General features: G+C 48.7%; 1 protein-coding gene across 1 annotated transcript in view; it reads left to right on the forward strand.

The window, feature by feature from the left end:
• Nucleotides 1-10,822: 10,822 nt before the first annotated feature.
• Oprd1 (opioid receptor delta 1) overlaps nucleotides 10,823-17,546 on the forward strand; it is a 36,708-nt gene continuing 29,984 nt past the window's right edge. The window contains exon 1 of the mRNA XM_026391724.2: nucleotides 10,823-11,037. Within this exon, the coding sequence (XP_026247509.2) occupies nucleotides 10,823-11,037 (215 nt within the window). The remainder of the gene's footprint in view (nucleotides 11,038-17,546) is intronic.

Genomic DNA, 17,546 nt, shown 5'->3' on the forward strand with positions numbered 1-17,546 from the left:
GTGCTCAGGCCAATTATTACATGTACATAAGGAGCTCTACACATCTGAGCGGAGTGAATATTCTTATCAAGTAAAAAGAATCTTTCACAGGCAACGCTGGGGTGTAGCCCAGTAGTAAAGTACCTGCCTAGCATGGAAGAGGCCTCGGGTTCAAGCCTCAGTACCCCCAAAAAATAAAAAATAAAAATAAAAACCCCAAACCATGCAAAAGAATCAGGCACAGAGTATAGGCCTATAGTCTCAGCTACTCAGGAAACTGAGGCAGGAGGGTTCCAAGTTTAAGGCCAGCCTGAGCAATTTAGCAATACTTCGTCTCCAAATAAAGAGGACTGAGGATGAGGCTTGGTGATAGAGATTTTGCCTAATATGTGTGAGGCAAAGAGGTTTTGTACCTTGGATAGGAGGGTGTCTGGATTCCATCCCTAGTGCTGCAAAATCAATCAATATAAATAAAAGTACTTGTAGTACATAAATGCCTGATAGATGGGCCTCCAACTCTTCAGAATTTGAATATTAGTAATCACACTAACAGGGGTTGGGGTTGTGGCCCAGTGGTAGCGCGCTTGCCTGGCATGCATGAGGCACTGGGTTCGATTCTCAACACCACAAACTAATAAATAAAATAAAGGTCTATCAACAACTTTAAAAGAAAAAGTAATCACACTAACAGCTCTTTATTCGGTGCCCATTTTATGTGCTAGGTGAGGAGAGAAAACCCTGGGGCTCAGAGAAAGTGATTTGCCCCCAATTTTTACATGTCATGGAGCCGACCATAGAGCCTCATGTTCAAGCTGCAAACCAATGTTCTCTGGGCCCCTTCAGAATTGTGGGGCAGAGTTTTGGTTGCTCAGCCCCTCTCCCAGGTCTCCTGTGGTCTGATTGGTGTCTTCTGGGCCAGCCCTGGGTCTGTCCTCACCCTCTTAACGAGGACAGGCCTCTCTGGTCACTGGGTTTGCCGGTCTGGCCAAGTTGGGAGAATTCGGCTCCCTGGAGCTGCTGCGGTTGCCATGGTACCTTCCTGGGCTCCTCTAGTGTAAACCTGGGGGCGAGCTGTTTTGAAGCAAATGGGGAAAACAGAAAAATTTTTCTACTAATGTGGGCAACTAGCAAACAGCCAGCCTCTCCTTGAAATTTCCTCCATTGCCTTGTGGTTGGGTCTCAGGGCCATGGAAATCAATGCCTTCCCTTCACAAGTGAGGAAATTGAGGTCCAGAATGCTTAGTGTTTCCCAAAGAGGTTTTGTACCTTGAATAGGAGGGTGTCTGGAACCAGAGAGACCTTGGTTCCAATCCAGCCCCTGCAGGTATTGAGTGACTTGAGATGGGCCCTGAACCCAGGATTCCTCACTGTAAATGAGGATCATAACTCCCTTCCCTGAAAGAGTCCTCTGAAGGATTAAAGGAAATACCTATACACCCAGCACTTCACAAAGTGTCTGGCATGTGAGGAGATGCCCATGTCTGAGGCCACCCTGCCCAGCGTGGGCAAAAGTGTTATGGGACTCAGGGAATGTATGTTCTGGTCTTGACTCTGCTACTAACTTGCTGTGTGAATCATCCCTTCCCCACTCTGAACTTCAGCATCTTTTTCAGTAAACTGAAGGAGGCTGCTGAAGCAATCTTTGCAATTCTACAATTCTGTGCTTCTTGGGACAGGATGCTGATCCTACCAGACTGGCCCTGGGGTCCAACCAGGAGGTCAGCACCCTGAGGCTGAGGGCCCCTTTGCAGGGAGAGGGAGAGATGCCTCTGAACACAGGGACTCCCCCTGTGGCTGGGTATCAGCACCCAATCTGGCTCCTGGGAGCCTACCTCTGGCACAGGGCCCTGCCCATGCTCTGTGGGGAAGAGAGAGAGAAGAAAGGGGACAAAAGACAACTTGGGAAGAGACTCAGACTTGTCATTGGGAGGACCCATTAGACAGGGTCAACTGAAAGCAATTTTTGCTGCCCTTAGCGTCAGTGTGGGTACATGGGATGGGCAAATTTGATGCTGTGGACAGTCATTGCTAAAGATGAGGGAGGATGGGGGGAGTGGGTTATTAGGTTGTTATTAGTATTAATGTTGGATGTGATTATGCCAGTGGAGGGGCTGGGAGAAGGGCTTGTTGTGGGGCAGGAGGCTGAAGGGATTAGCAGAGTAGAAGAAGCAGAGAAAGAGAAAAGGACCGGTTTTTGCCTAAGGAAATGAAAGCTTGAAAGAGAAATGTGGAGCCAGGTGGAGGCTATCAAAGCATGTCCACTTCCACCATCAGGCTGTTCGATCACTGCCCCGGGAGGCTGGCAGGGGAACATTGTGCACTGTTCCCAGAGAAGAGGTCTGGAGAAGGCCCTGCTCCCTACTGGGCCACACCTGATGGCCTGGGCAGCTGGGACCATGTCACAGGGTTCCCTCACTTTCTGCTGGTAATACTTCGGCCTGGGTTCATGGAGCTCCGGTTGGTTCTCCACTAGGGAACTCTGAGGTGGTCTCCCAGTCTCTGTCCCTTCCCTGCTGCTGCTCCCTCATCCTCCAAGTTCCTTCTGATCCCCCCTCATCACCCTCCACTTCAAAGGAATAAACAAATCCTATAATTTGATGTGTGAGAATTAATTCAGGCAGTACTCAGACTACCATGCAGAACCTGTACCCAACCCTGGATAAATCCCAGGGACAGACTGATCTAAAACTGGGTTTGCCTGGACCCACAAGATGAAGAAAGGAAGGATAATAAGCATGGTTATTATTGTTATTATTTTAATAGCTTTATTTTATTCATTTATTTTATGTGGTGCTTAGGTTTGAACCCAGGACCTTACACGGGCTAGGCAAGTGCTCTACCACTGAGCCCCAACCCAGCCCTGGTTATTATTATTATTAATATTAGATGTGATTATTGATAATAATGGTAGTAACAGAGAATGCTGCAAAATGTTTGTTTCAGGCTCTGGAACAAGCTCTGTATTTGCACCGCCTCATTTATCACCTTCATAATTCTATTAAGTAAGTATTGTAACCAGGTATGGTGTCTCATTCCTGTAATCACAGTTTCTCAGGTGACTGAGGCAGGAGGATCACAAGTTCAAGGCCAACCTGGGCAACTCAGAGAGATGCTGTCTTAAAAATAAAAAAATAAAACTGGGCGTGGTGGCACACACCTGTAATCCCAGTGGCTTGACAGACTGAGGCAGGAGGATCATGAATTCAAAGCCAGCCTCAGCAAAAGTGAGGCACGGAGCAACTCAGTGAGACCCTGTCTCTAATAAATACAAAATAGGGCTGGGGACATGGCTCAGTGGCTGAGCGTCCCTGAGTTCAATCCCTGGTACCAAAAAAAAAAAAAAATGAAATAAAAATTAAAATAAAAAGGCCTAGGGATATAGCTCAGTGGTAGAGCGCCTCTGGGCTTAATCTCCAGTACCCCCCTCCAAAAAAATAGTATTGTCATCATTGCCTCTCTTTTTTTGTCATATATATATATATATATATATATATATATATATTTTTTTTTTTTTTTAGGTGTAGATGGACACAACACAATGTCTTTATTTTTATGTGGTGCTGAGGTCATCATTGCCTCTTAACAGATGAGGAAACTGAGGCTTGGAAAAGTTCAGATGCTTATCCGGGGTCACATAACTTGAATGCAGCTAACCTAGCATTGGAACGAGTCTATGCTCTGAATCACAGAATTCTACCTCCCAGTCTCCAAGTAGATGCATTCTTGCCAGTAAGCCTGCCTTGGGTATTTTGTTGTAGTAATTCAAAATGGATAGATATATGGGGGGCACTACTATTGAGCAGTTAGCTAAGACTGCTCACAGTCCCAGGCACAAGGAGGTAAAAGGAGATTTTGCAGTTTCAATTCCTCTAAGCTAGCATGCTTCTGAGAAGGCTGGTCTTACCTGTCTTTTGTTGATACCTATTCTAGACCTCATGGTAGTTTCTCTAATAGGTATATATGTGTTTACTCCGTGACACTCAGACGAAAACCAAATTAAATCAAATGAACTCTGCCTCTGCCCCATCCATCAGAGTTGTGGGAAAATCCAGTCTCAGGCCTCAGCCGTGTGGGAGTAGGGTGAAGGGTGTGGTCCAGTCCTTCTGCTCATTTGAGGTTTACATGATCCTGTAAACCGGGACGAAGACCTTTGGCAGTTGATCCATCAAAGTCATTTCTGAAATGCCTTTGTTCAAGCCTCAGGGTCCATTCAGAAGCAGGAAACTGTCTCTGCTCTGTTGACCCTGAACTTGTTACGGAACTTTTCCTGGGTCTTACCATCCATCAAATTTTCAAGGAACTTCCTACCTTCTTGGTCTTCCCTTTCTCAGGGATCCAACTTTCTGACTTGCCTTGGACCACATTTCCTCTTCTGGTCCATTCCCTCCTCCTCTGGACAGACGCAGGCCTCCCCAGTAATGCCTGGATGGAAGGGTCTTCCAGAACCCCAATCCTGACTATGCTTGTGGGAGAGATTTGCCCCAAGGCAATGGATGATGTATGATATAAACTAATCTGGGGGCATCAGGGAAGGAAGTGGCATCTCAGCTGAGACAGGATGGAGGTGTCAGAGTGGGTAGGTGACAAGGGGCCAGAGAGGGGCAGTAGAGTGTTCCATGCAGAGAAACCATAGTCCTAGTGATAGCTGATGCATATTGAGAGCTGCCTATATGCCTGGTACTATAAAGTAGGTACATCTGTCCTTCCCAATTTTATGAATGAAAGTTCGTGTGTGAAACTTACAGAAATTAGGTAACTTGCTCAAGGTCACCTGGCTAGCAACTGATGAACTGAGATTTCAAATCCAACCAATCTGATGCCAAAGCCCTCCCCTTAACCACTGGGATAAACCTGGAGGAGAGAGGAAGTTATTTGGAGAACCATCAGGAGTTTATTTTGGCTGAAACAGTGTGGGAAAGAGAAGATAGTATATGAGGCAGAAAGAGATTCAAGTGCAGAGTCCCTGCAGCCGTGTGACCGCTTGAAGGGAATGTGGGGAGCATGTCAGTACTGTTTCAGGAGTTTCAGCAAGAAATGGAGATGTGTCAGACTAGAAATACAAGGAGCCAGTTGTGGTGGAGTATCCCTGTATCCCAGACCCCGGCCGTCTGAGGCAGGAGGATCAGAAGTTTGAGGCCAGCCTGGGTATCTTAGGGAGACCCTGTCTCAAAATAAAAAAAATAAAAAGGGCTGGGGATGTGGTAAAGCACCCCTGGGTTCAATCCCCAGCACACACACACACAAAAAAAAAAGTTAATTAATTCTTTAAAAAGGGCAGAATACCCCTGGGTTTCATTAGAGTTAGGGATGGGCCTGGGGATGCACTTCAGTGGTAGAGCACTTTTCTAGTATGCTAGAGGCCCTGGTTTGATGTGTAGTACTGGGGAAAAAAAGAATAAAGAGTAAAGAACAATGACAGAATTCATGGGTTATAAAAGAAAAATGGACAATGGGCAGGACTTGGTGACTGCTTGGAGGTGGTGAAAGAGAGAGAGAGAAAAAGAGTGAGACCCAAGTGAAAACTGATGTGTAACTCAAACAGCCAGATGGATTGTACCCATCCTGTTTCTTTCACCTTCTGTGTCCGTGGGGACCTCACCCAGGCGCTCTCTGTCTTCCCAGCTATCAAATGAGGATAATGAAACCTGACCTCCCCATGTATCCGGATGGTGTCAAGATAAGATGAAGTCATCAATCTGGAAGTGCTTTGGAAAGTCAAAAGTACTTTGCAAATGTAAGTGGTTATTATTTTATGGTTATCTTTATGGTCCTCCTCCCTCCTGGGACTTGCAGATGGAGCCAGACTGAAAGGCAGCCCAGGGGGAGCTGCGAGGCGAGGCGAGGCGAGGCAGCCTCTGTATTTTCCATCAGGCAGATCTGTCTCTTTGGCAGGTGGGAGCCACATTCCCACGTACTAAATTGTTAATAGCTTCCCCAGGGAGTTCCTTTCTGCTCTGACTCCTTCAGTGATTTCTGTTTCTCTGTGGCTGACGCCTTCTGATGCCCTGGGTTGGCTCAGGATTTCCCACCCAGTTTTTTTTTTCCTTCTATCTTATTTTTGCTTGGTTTCCCCCCTGAAATCAGGGATGGGACCCATCCCATCAAGCAGAGCCCAGACTCTGATAAACCAGGGATGGAGATTTGGATCTACTCTTTGTTCACCAAGAGTAGGGACAGACTCAAGAATCTCTTGAGTTCCAAAGGACTCATAGCTCTTCCCAGTGGGGGACAGCTGCTGAACAGAGGCAGACGGAGCTCTTGGTGACTGCTACACCACGGGAGCACACGGTATAGCAGCTGGGAGACTGGGCATTGAACCTCCATATTATATTGGCCTGGCATCTCAGCTCTGGCTTCGGCAGGCCTCCCAGCCTCTGCCAAATAGAAGAATAATCACAGTAGCTCATGCCTGTAGGGCTGCTTGAGGATAAAATGAGACAATTCACGACACACTTGGCACAGGGCAAATGCTTCATAAATGGGAGCCAACAAGAATATATATGAGGTTATGATGACAAATTCGAAAATCCCTTTTAAAGATAGATTAGGGGCTGGGGTTGTAGCTCAATGGCAGAGCCTAGCACGTGTGAGGACTGGGTTCAATTCTCAGCCCTGCATATAAATAAATAAAATAAAGGTCCATTGACAACTAAAAAAATATTTAAAAGAAGTTTTAAAAAGGATAGACTAAATAGCTGATATTCATGGAAGACTGGATTATTTCAAAGTAGAGTCATCTTTAGTTATCCTTTGGGGGATTTGCTCCAGGATCCCCTTGGATACCCAAACCCAGAGATACTCAAGTCCCTCTTATATAATGGTATAATATTTGCATATAATCTCCTGTATACTTTTAATTATTTCTAGAATACTTATAATTCCTAATACACTGTAAGTTGCTACACAAATAGTTGTTATGCAGTATTATTTAGGAAATTAATGATGAACAAAATTCTGTACATATTCAGCACAGATGTATTTCTCTGTCTCTGTCTTTCTCTGTTTCTTTCTTTCTTTCTTTCTTTCTTTCTTTCTTTCTTTCTTTCTTTCTTTCTTTCTTTCTTTCTTTCTTTCTTTCTTGTTGTGCTGAGGATTGCACCCAGAGGCACTTTACCAGTGAGCTATATCCCCAGTCCTTTTTCTTAATTTTTTATTTTGAGACAGGATCTTGCTAAGTTGCTGAGGCTGGCCTGGAACTTGCCATCCTTCTGCCTCAGCCTCCCAAATTACTGGGATTACAGGTGTGTGCCATTGTGAACAGTATATATATATATATTTGGGGGGGAGTAGGGGTGGGGACAGTACTGGGGATTGAACTCAAGGGCGCTTAACCACTGATCCACATTCCCAGCCTTATTTTGTATTTTATTTAGAGACAGGGTCTCACTGCATTGCTAGGCTGGCTTTGAACATGCTGTCCTCCTGTCTCAGCCTCCCATGTTGCTGGGATTAAAGACGTGTGCCACTGTGCCAGGCTCAGATGTATTCTTTTTAAAAATATTTTTGATCTTCAGTTGTTGAATCCCAGGATTCAGAACCCACAGATAGGGAGACTCAACTGACTTCACTTTGGTGTGTTTTTTTTGCTTTTGTTTTTGTTCTGTGCTGGGCGTCTAACCCAGAGCCTTACACATTCTAGGCAAGCACTCCCCCTCTGAGCTACACTCCCAGCCCTGACTGTTGTCACTTTGGAAGGCCATTGTGGAACCCCCTTTCGAGGCCTTTTGAGTTTCCATATGCTCTTCCGGTGGCCAATATAGGAGACATTCACATGCACTTGACATGTATGACAAAGATTATTTCTTCTTCTTCTTCTTTGGGCCTCATTAAATTGCTGAAGCTGACTTTGAACTTGAGATCCTCCTGCCTCAGGCTCCCAAGCCACTGGCATTATAGGTGTGTCCCACCACACCTGGCTTATAGTTTCTTGATTGCAAGCTCTCAAGGGAGGGACATTTTGACTCAACTCCTGGTTTGACAGCTCATATCTATATGGTTTTTCTCAGCAAAGCATCCATGGTTTTAATAGCTCTCTCTGCTTCCTGTACCTCTCTACCTTATAGATGAACAAATTCAGGCCCAGAAAGGTTAAGGGAACTTTTATCAGTTTTGTGCTTCCACCGAGCTTTCCACCAAGGAGGGATTTGGTAGGCAAGTTTTCAAATATATATATTTGTAGATGGACACAACACCTTTATTTTGTTTATTTAGATTTTTTTTTTAATGTGGTGCTAGGGATCAAACCCAGAGCCTCATGCATCCTAGGCAAGCGTTCTACCACCTAGACACCACCTCAGCCCCCAGAATGCAATTTTTAAAAACTCTTTTCTTTGGGGTGGAGAGAGGGGATGGAGGCATAAGAAGGTAGCAACAAACACTGGATTGTAAGTTTACTTCTCCCAGACAGGGGAGGGACCTGAGGCCATGCTCAGAAAGATTGGCAGACTCACTTGCTGATCAGCAAAAGCCAAGGTGACAGGTGGTGGAACTGGAAATTAGCATTTTAGTTCCAAATAAGATGTGATTAGAGCCCATTCTGTAAAGGGTTTTAGTTGCTTAGAAGAATTCTTAGGTCTGCATTAAGCTATATCTGTCCTGTCTCCCACTTCAAAAAGGGCCCATCAAGTTGGAACTGAGCTTTTTTATGCAGTCGCTCATCAAGTGAGCACCTGGGTGTCAGGGACTATACCATGATGAGGTACAGAAATGCACAAGAGCAATGAACAAACAGAGCTGACTCAAAGAAACATGGGAAATTATGCAAAGAAGACAAACACGGTACTGTGAGAGCAGATAGCAAGGCAGTCTGGTCTCATTGGGATCTGGTCAGTGAAGGTTTCATGAAGGAATTGAGAATGAAGCTGAAACTTGTAGGATGAATATTAATAGCATGTAACTTGGGGAAGTGGCCTGGCCTTCCAAGTGGAAGGAATAGAATGTGCGAATGTCCTGAGGTAGGAAAAAACATGGTTTGTCAAAGGGATGGAAGAGGCCAGAACTCCAGTAAAATAGTCCTTCTCTTCCCTATCCCAATTTCTCTCTCCTGGTGCTAGAAAAGTCTCTGAGTATGCCAGACCCTTTGAAACAAAGAAGAGAATTTGGCAGCACATGATCACTGCATGTCTGATGAGTTTTTAGATGGCTGAATGGGAAAGCCTTGGGGTGAGGGGTTTGCTGTAGCTGGTAGAGGGACTTGGACAGCCACTGAGGAGACAGAGAAGAGACGGTGGAGAGGGGAATGACCTTGGAAATCCTCCCTGGCTTCCTTCAGTCCCCTGACCACAGGGCCTTTGCAGATGTGCTTTCTTTGTTTGGAACCGTCTTCCCACATTTCTTCCCTAAGTTATGCTTCCTCACTCCCCACCCAAACTTTCACATCACACTGGTTTTGTAAAGACCCTTCCCCTTTCCTTAATTTCAACTATCATCTTCAATCATATGGTTTTAGGATTAATGTCTTTTTCTTGCTCACTGTTCTATAAGTGCAGGGAAGTCGGGGCTGCACCTGGTTTGTCCCACTGGATCCCAATAGTACTTGGCTTTTATATTAAATACTCTCAAAATATTTGTGGTGCATAGCTGACCATGTGGCAGATGCCATTAATCTCAGCGACTCAAAAGGCTGAGGCAGGAGATCTGCAAGTTAGAGGCCAACCTCAGCAATTTAGCAAAGACCTCTCTGCAACTTAGCAAGACCCTATATCAAAATTTAAAAAGTGCTGGGGATGCAGGTCATGGTAGGGCGCCCCTGGGCTCAATCTCCACTACCCAAAATCGTGCAGCCAATGAATGGGGTGCAAGAAAAGCATGGCTAATAAAAGTTCTTTATGGAGCACTTTCTATGTGCCCCACTGAGCTAAGTTTTTCCCCTCTAAGTTTCACATGTTTATTACAGAACCAATCTACTAGTGCAGAGCATAAAAACAAAAAGAAAATCAGATTCTCAATGAAACATGTCCAACTGTCCAGTCAGTGGTGACCTTTCAGCTTGATACGGTAAGATAGTGACCTTGATAAAATGCAAATGTGTATGCCATCTCACGTGCAATTCCTTAGACCACTTGGTTCTTTCCCACGTCTCCTCTGAATTTATTACCGGTTTTCATCCGAATCCCTTAGGGGAGTGGGACGATTTTGCTTTTGTTTCTTGTCCAGGAATCGCTTGATCCTGGAAGTCTTATGAGAAGACGTGGCAAGGAACGGAGTCCAGCGGAGAAAAGGAGACCACTGAGTTCTGTGGTCGCATTATCTTAATCTCCCCGACAACTCTCTGAGGGAGGTAGGGAGGTTTTCCTCATTTTACAGAAGAATGAACTTGAGATGGTTAAGTGACTTGCTCAAGGTTACTCTGCTCGTTAGTGCAGAAGTGGAAGGCGGGCTTCACATCCAGGTTCTTCTGACTCCAAAGTGGCAAGGGGGCGGGAGGTGAGTCCAGGCTGGAGTGGGGGCGCACTCGAGCCCGCAGAGTCTAACCAGAGAGGGGGCTGGAGACTCCTCGGCCCAGCTCCGAGCCCGAGCCGGTGGTGCAGCGCCCGCCCCCGGTTGCGGGCGCAGGCTGGCGGACGCCTCCGGGCCACGTGGTGCGCGCGGCGGGCGCGTCCGAGGAGCCCGTAGCAGCTCCTGGCTCACAGCGCTCCGGGCTAGGGGAGCGGGAGGACGCCGTGTGCTGGGTCGGTGCTGGCGGCAGGGCAGGCGGAGGAGGCGCAGAGAAAGCCGATCGGCCAGGACGCTGCAGCAGGCGGCGTCGGGGCCGCAGCTTCGGCCCTTCGTGCGCCCCTAGCGCCAGGTTCCTGCGCCCTGGGCGCACGGTGGTGAGGGACCCGGAGTCGATCGCGGGGCCGCCATGGAGCCTGTCCCCTCTGCGGAGGCCGAGCTACAGCCCCTGATTCTCACCAACGCCTCGGACGCCTTCCCCAGCGCGGGCGCCAATGCGTCGGGGCAGCCGGGCGCTCGGAGCGCCTCATCCCTCGCCCTGGCTATCGCCATCACCGCGCTCTACTCGGCTGTGTGCGCAGTGGGGCTGCTGGGCAACGTTCTTGTCATGTTTGGCATCGTCCGGTGAGTCCACTGCGGGCTGGCGCCGCGGGATTTGGCCCCGGAGTGAGGATTGTGACCACGGATTTGGGACCTGGGCCTCGACTCCTCCAACCTTCGCACGAGGTCCAGAGGGGAGGGTACTTCTTTTGAGAGTGGACACAGAAATGAGTGTCTTGTGTGAGTGTGTGTGTGTGTGTGTGTGCGCGCGCGTGTGCGTGCGCCCGCGCTTGCTTCTTGAGCTTGCCTAACATTTAATCATTCGTTTGCATCCCCTTGCTTCTGCACCAGGGTTGTGGGACAGTTTGGCAACAGTTTGTGTCTGTCAGTTTTCGAGTGGGTGACTGTGAAAGTAAGAGTACATGTTTAGTCCTCTGAAACCTCAGGGGTGGGTGGAGATGCTCTACAGTGCTTTGGTGCCTTTGGGGTAGACTGATGAGTATGGACACTATGTAGGTGGTGGGGACAGTGTCATATTTGCACCATGCTTGGGGGGTGCACTTACCAAGTCAGATTTGGTAACTATGCTGGGGTCCCGGTGTTGGTGTGTGTTTATCCCAAACCATCAATTTGTAGTTCTGTCTGAGAATGAGATGTTGACTGTGATGTTTCTTGTCAAGCCTCTGAAACCCCAAGGAGAGGGGTCATCCAAAGTGGTTTTGGGCACCCATCTTTGTGCAGCTACATATGCTTGCCATTGGAGAGCCCATGGATACAATGGTCAATGGCTGTGGGCTGTCTAATAGACTCTCTTCTCCCTTCCCCAGTGGCCATCTGGTCAGGAACTCTGGATATGACTCAGAAAAGGCTCTGATCTCCTCATAAATGTCCTTCTCATTTTCTCTTTTCTTCCTTAAAGTCTTTTTCCCCCACCCCAAGACAGCAGTGGTTAGTTTGGGCAGCAGTGGAATTTGTGCTTTGACCTCCTCAAAGTGAGGTTCTCTTCTTGATATTTGCAGAATGTTCTGAGACCTTGTCAGTCTAAAACATCATCAGTGTTTCCCAGAAGTGGCCCTCCTGATGTCACCCTGCCAGCTCAGATCTGGGCAAAAAAGATTGAGAGGAGACTCCCATCCTTAAACAAGAAAGATGCCCTGGGATTTGCTGCTGTTTGAAATGGGTCTCCCATGCTGGTGGATCCAGGACCTAATCCTGAACTTTTCTGGGCAATGGTGTCACCAGGTTGGGAAGAGGACAGATCATGGGCTCAGTGGTTAGAGATATGAACCATGGTCCCAGCCCAGCCCTGAGACCTATGCCTTATTGCTCCTGCCTCAGCCGCCATCTGCCTCGGTTTCCCTGTGGAAGAACAGAGACCCAATCTCCTTGGTTGAACAGTATGAATTCCAGAGTGTGGGGGCTCTGCAGGGAAGCATGTTGGAGTATCTCATGGAGTATGTGGGTCTCAGGGGTCTTTGGCATTGATGACCTCTTTGCTCCTCAGGAAGAGTGGAAGGTACAAGAGTTTCCTGAGCCTTTAGTGACTCATCACCAGCTACAGTGGGAAAATTTCCCCAAGCACAGGGAGGGCTGATCTTTGCTTTGTGTTTTTGTCAGTGAATTTCCCCACTCTTAGAGTTGGGCTGACGTGGGTTTAATCCCTGTTCTGCCACAAACTGGCTCTGTGACATGGGCACATCTCTTAGCTTCTTTGAGCCTCTGTTTCACCCATAGATGGGGAGATAATAGAACCTCCTTCAGCAGGGTGGTTGTGAGGTGTCAGTGAAGGGGTGTATCTAATGCAGCTGGCTTGGTGCCTGGACCCAATAAATGGAAGCTGTCTGTGCAATGAGGAGGAGGAATTTTCCAGATCCTACAGGATCCAGGGTTGATTCAAGAAGGGAACACGAGGGAGGCACTCATCTTAAGGTGGGCCTGAGAGTGGATACAACTCGGAGAGCTACATGCTCTCTAGGGGAGCTCCAGAAGCTCAAGTCTGGGAAAAGCTGAGAGTCAGTTTGTTCCCATCTCCAGCCTTTTCCCCAGGGCCTCTGGCTGCTGGGCTGATGAGCACAGCTTTCCTAAGACCATTGAGCAAGGGAGGGCTTCCTGCTTCTCAGGGACTGCTCTGGGGAGGCTCTGGGCTCAGCCTGCTGGGTGCATTTCCAACCAGCCTTTTGGAAATCAATTGTCAAATGTATGCAAATGGCATAGCTGGCTCCATAGGTCCCCGTGTTGCTACATTTCCCTGGCTGTCTGTCTATAACAGTCTCTGGGTCTGAATGAGTTAACACTCACCTATAACCGTGTGCGGTAGACATTAGGATCACCATCATCCTTGTCCTCATTTTACAGATCAGATGAGGAATCTGCTGCTCATGGAGCTGCCCGGTGACTTGTTCTTTGTTACTGCATCTGGCACCAGACTCAGAGCTAAAGCCCTAATGTTATGACTCCAGATTCAGAACTTTTTCCAGAACTACCTGGGGTAGGGGAGAGTCAAAGCATTGCATAAAGAAGGTTGGGAGAGTCCTGTCCCTCCTCAGAACATGGATCCTCAGAACATGCTGGAGACCCTGAGAACCGGGACCCTCTATGTTATTGAGCCCATACATTTCAGACTGCTGTCCTTAGGGGTGGGAGGAGGATGGGGGCTGAGAGGCAGGCTCAGCACAGGGCAGTTATCTAAGGGTGGGCTTCTTCAGAAAACTCCCAAGAGCAGTGGAGAGAGGGCAGCTGAGGATGGAGGAAAAAAATCCCCTGGTTCCCTGAAGGACTCCTGGAGCTCTGAGCCACCTGTGATTCCCTGGCCACCCATGTCGGGCCTGGCACAGCCAATAAACAAGCCCATGGATTGGTTACATAAAGAAGTGACTGAATGAATTGTGCCAATCAGGCCTGAGCTTCGGCAGCTGAAGGCCAGGGAAGGATCTCAAGGGAAGATTCAGAGGACCCCTGGGGCAGGAAAGCAGGGTAGTGCAGTGGGCAGAGCTGGAGTCAGACACGTGAATTCAGATCGGCTGACTGCTTGCTGTGTATGTGGGCTAGCCACTTCTCTATGAAGCTCACCCCCCACCCAGAAAGTGGGAATAGCAACAAGCCCTCCAAGGGCTGGGATGAGGCTTAAAGGAGATGAAGTATGAAATCTGAGCCTTTGAGACCCTGAGCCCTTTGAGAACAGGGAGGGCTGTTCACACTAAGTGTGTGAAGGAGTGAAAAGAATTAACTCGTTCAAGGAAGTTCCAAGGATGCTGGGCTGGATGCTGAGATCCATCCGTGAGGAAAAAGGAAAAAAACCCAAATGTGCAGCTGTGCGAAGGGCTTGTGGAGTCGGAGATCAGAGGTGCACTCTTCAGAGCTGCAGGATGAGGAGACAGAGGTGGAAATGGGGACAATGACAGGGAGGAGGGCCTAAGAAAAAGAACTAGGAATCTCAGAATGCCAGAGCCCACTGCAGGGCTGCACTAACCCCCTCCTCACTCCACGACCCGCCCGAGGAGCGCACTCATCCTTCTGGGTGCATGAGAATCACCCTCTTAGCAGACAGCCTGTGTGGTTCCCAGGAATAAGGTTTCCATGAAGTGCAAGCCAGATTTCTCAGGACAGCTGGTCCCCAGAGTGGAGCATCACCACCTGCTCTGCAGTGAGTCCAGCCTGCCTGGGGACTCCAGCTTGGGGGTGCCCCGGGTCCTCAGGGCAGACCTGGACAACCGCTCCTTCTGGGCAGAGCCAGTGCCCTCAGCTGTGCCGACATCTCAGAGTCTCCATCAGTGGTCCTTTGGATATGGTGGAATTGGAGGGTTCAGAAGACCCTTATCTTTGGCAGGGGACCCCCTGTCCCCTCCACTTCCTGTCCCAAACTTTCTGGTTCGCCCATCCTGGACTCTAGGCAGAAGAATGGAGTCAGTATTTTCCCACCTGGTCTGTTCTAAAGGCTTCCTGCCTCCCTGCCTCTACCTCTCCCGATCCTGGGTTGGGCAGGTTTGCACCCTACCGTCTCTACCCTCTCCCAGTGTCCTCTGTCCCTTTCCAGCCCCAGTTTTCCTCTGTGTGACTGTTTCACGTTGTATACTTCTCTGCCCCTTGATCTCTCCTCATGCTGGGTCTCTTCTGGCTTTTCTCCTTGTATCAGATGCCAGTTGAGGTCTTTGGCAAGCTGGCTGGACTCCCTGAACCTCAGTGTCTTCATCTGTCAGATGCACCACCTCATAGGTACTTGGGTCCTAAAGATTGGATAAGTGATGGTGGTGAAGCAACTCGTTTTCCCTGCCATCCCAGGTGACTGCCACACACAGCAGGGGGGATGGGCCTGGCCAGATGGCAGGGGCTGTGGCAGGGTCACAGTGAATAAGGGGTTCTGGTTGTCCCTTCTGTCTTCTGAAGTGTCAGGGGCTGCCGGGAAAGGTTCTCAAGTATTAACTGCAGAATTGGGAACACTAAGTCCCTGTCTCATTTTGGAGGCCCAGCCTGTGCTTTTTGTCTGTTTCTCTCTCCCCTCTTTCTCAGGTTAGGGTTGGGGCTGTTATGGCTTGGATGTGAGGTATTCCCCAAAAGCTCACATGTGAGACAGAGCAAGAAAGTTCAGAGGAGACAGGATTGGGTTGTAAGAGTCTTAACCCAGTCAGTGAATGACTCCCCTGAAACCGAAGCGGTGGGGTGTGTCTGGAAGAGGTGGAAATTGGGGTGTGGCTTTGGGTATATGTTTGTATCTGGCCAGTGGACTCTCGCTCTGCTTCCCCATCACTGTGTGAGCTGCTTCCAGAGGGACTTTCCTGCCATGATGTTCAGTCTCAACTTGATCCCTGAGGAATGGAGCCAGCCTTCTGTGGGCTAAGACCTCTGAAACTGTGAGCCCGCAGATAAACTTTCCTCCTCTATAATTGTTCTGGTCAGATCTTTTAGTCACAGCAGCAAAAAAGCTGAATAAAACAGGGGCCAAGGGTCTCCAGGCCAGGAGAGATTCTGGTGAGAAAACAGTGTCACGTTGAAGGTCACAGCCAGAGGTGAGCTAGTACTGGGTGGGTCTCAATCCCAGCTCCCCCACATCCTGTTGATGTGGCTTTGGACAAACAGCTTAACTTCCCTAAGCCTCATTTGCTCATCTGAAAAATTGGGAGGTCATGATTGGTAATTGGGGAGATGAAGTGGGGTTATGCATATAAAGGCCTCAGCCTAGCACCTGGCACACAGTAGGCCCTTAATGCTACATCCAGTGTGGCCAAACTTGCGGTTCCAGGGAGGGGAGAAGGGGGATAAGAAAAAGCCTCATACACACAGATGATTTTGAAGATAAAGCTGGAGTCCGTGGAGGGCTGCTCGCTGATGGAGAAGTAGATCCAAACAGTGATGCCAGCAATCTTTCTCTATATATGTCTCATTATCAGGTTGATGACTATACGAGCATTATTCTTTGTATTCAGGAAAATTACAGAACTAGAAACACCAATGCAGCTTTTCCACATTTGCAATCCTCAGTTGCAATGTGCACTGTTGGGAGATTTGTGTAGCTCTCAGGGAGGCCCGTTGCTTAAAGTTTCTGTTAAGCAGGTGCAGGAGCTGCAGAGCTGGTGAAACGTTGTGGTTGTCTAGCAGGAGAATTCCTCTATCCCTGGGAGCTATGCGCTTGAGTTCAAGGTTGAAGCTAACAGGAGTCTTGCACAGAGCCTCCTCATGCAGAGCATTAGCAAAGGAGCTAGGCTTCAATGCCTCTGCACAGAACATTCCTAGGCACTAAGCATGCCACAGCCATGAGGTCATCAGAGACCCTCAATCTCAGCCACTGTTCTCCTGTTCTCTGTCTCTGCTCTCCACACTTCGATATGTGTCAGTCCCAATTAACCAGTATACCTGCAGCTGCCGCAGGTGCGCAGAGTGGGTGGCTGTTGAGGTCTGATTATCTTCATTTCCTACCTTGTGCCCTGTCCTTTGTCTTACATGGCCTGCACATTTAGTCAGTCAACAAACATTTGCTGATATTGACCCCTATGCAGGCTCCTAACACAGCCCTGCCTGGGAGCCCCTGGTTAGGTACAGCTTCAGGGACAGGTGCAGGGCTGTAGGGTCCAGTGCAGGCACCTGAACCAGACAGTGGTGGCAATGCCTGGGACCCAGTCATGGAAGGGGAGTTGAAGTTGGTTATATGGAAAGGTGGAGGCTGAACATTCTAGAAAGAAGAAACAGCTTGGACAATGAAAGGCCCAGTGGATGATGAGCGATAGAGAGGGCAGGGAGGTTCACTGTGGCCAAGTGGACAGCACTGGACAGGGTGGCTGCGCTGATGGAGAGGAAAGGCCTCATGAGCAGATGTCCTCCTCACTGTGGTTGTCAAAAGCCACTGCTGTGCCCTGAGTGGGATCTGGTGCCAGTGATGGCCCGCCACCTTAATTCCTGCCTTCTGAAATTCCTGAGGAGGTACAAATGTTGGAGGAACTTCATGAGCCAGCTCCAGGTAATCGGAAGGGGTCATCTGGGGGTAGGGGACAGAGAAGGACTGGAGACAGGCCTGGTGTGGCTGTGCTGAGGCTCCAGCTGCCAGCCCGGATGTGGGTGCTGAAACTGGGCAGGCCCTTTGGTCCCACGGTAAGGTCCGTCAT

This window comes from Urocitellus parryii, chromosome 11, assembly GCF_045843805.1.
Source record: "Urocitellus parryii isolate mUroPar1 chromosome 11, mUroPar1.hap1, whole genome shotgun sequence".
In the NCBI taxonomy this organism is placed as follows: Eukaryota; Metazoa; Chordata; class Mammalia; order Rodentia; family Sciuridae; genus Urocitellus; species Urocitellus parryii.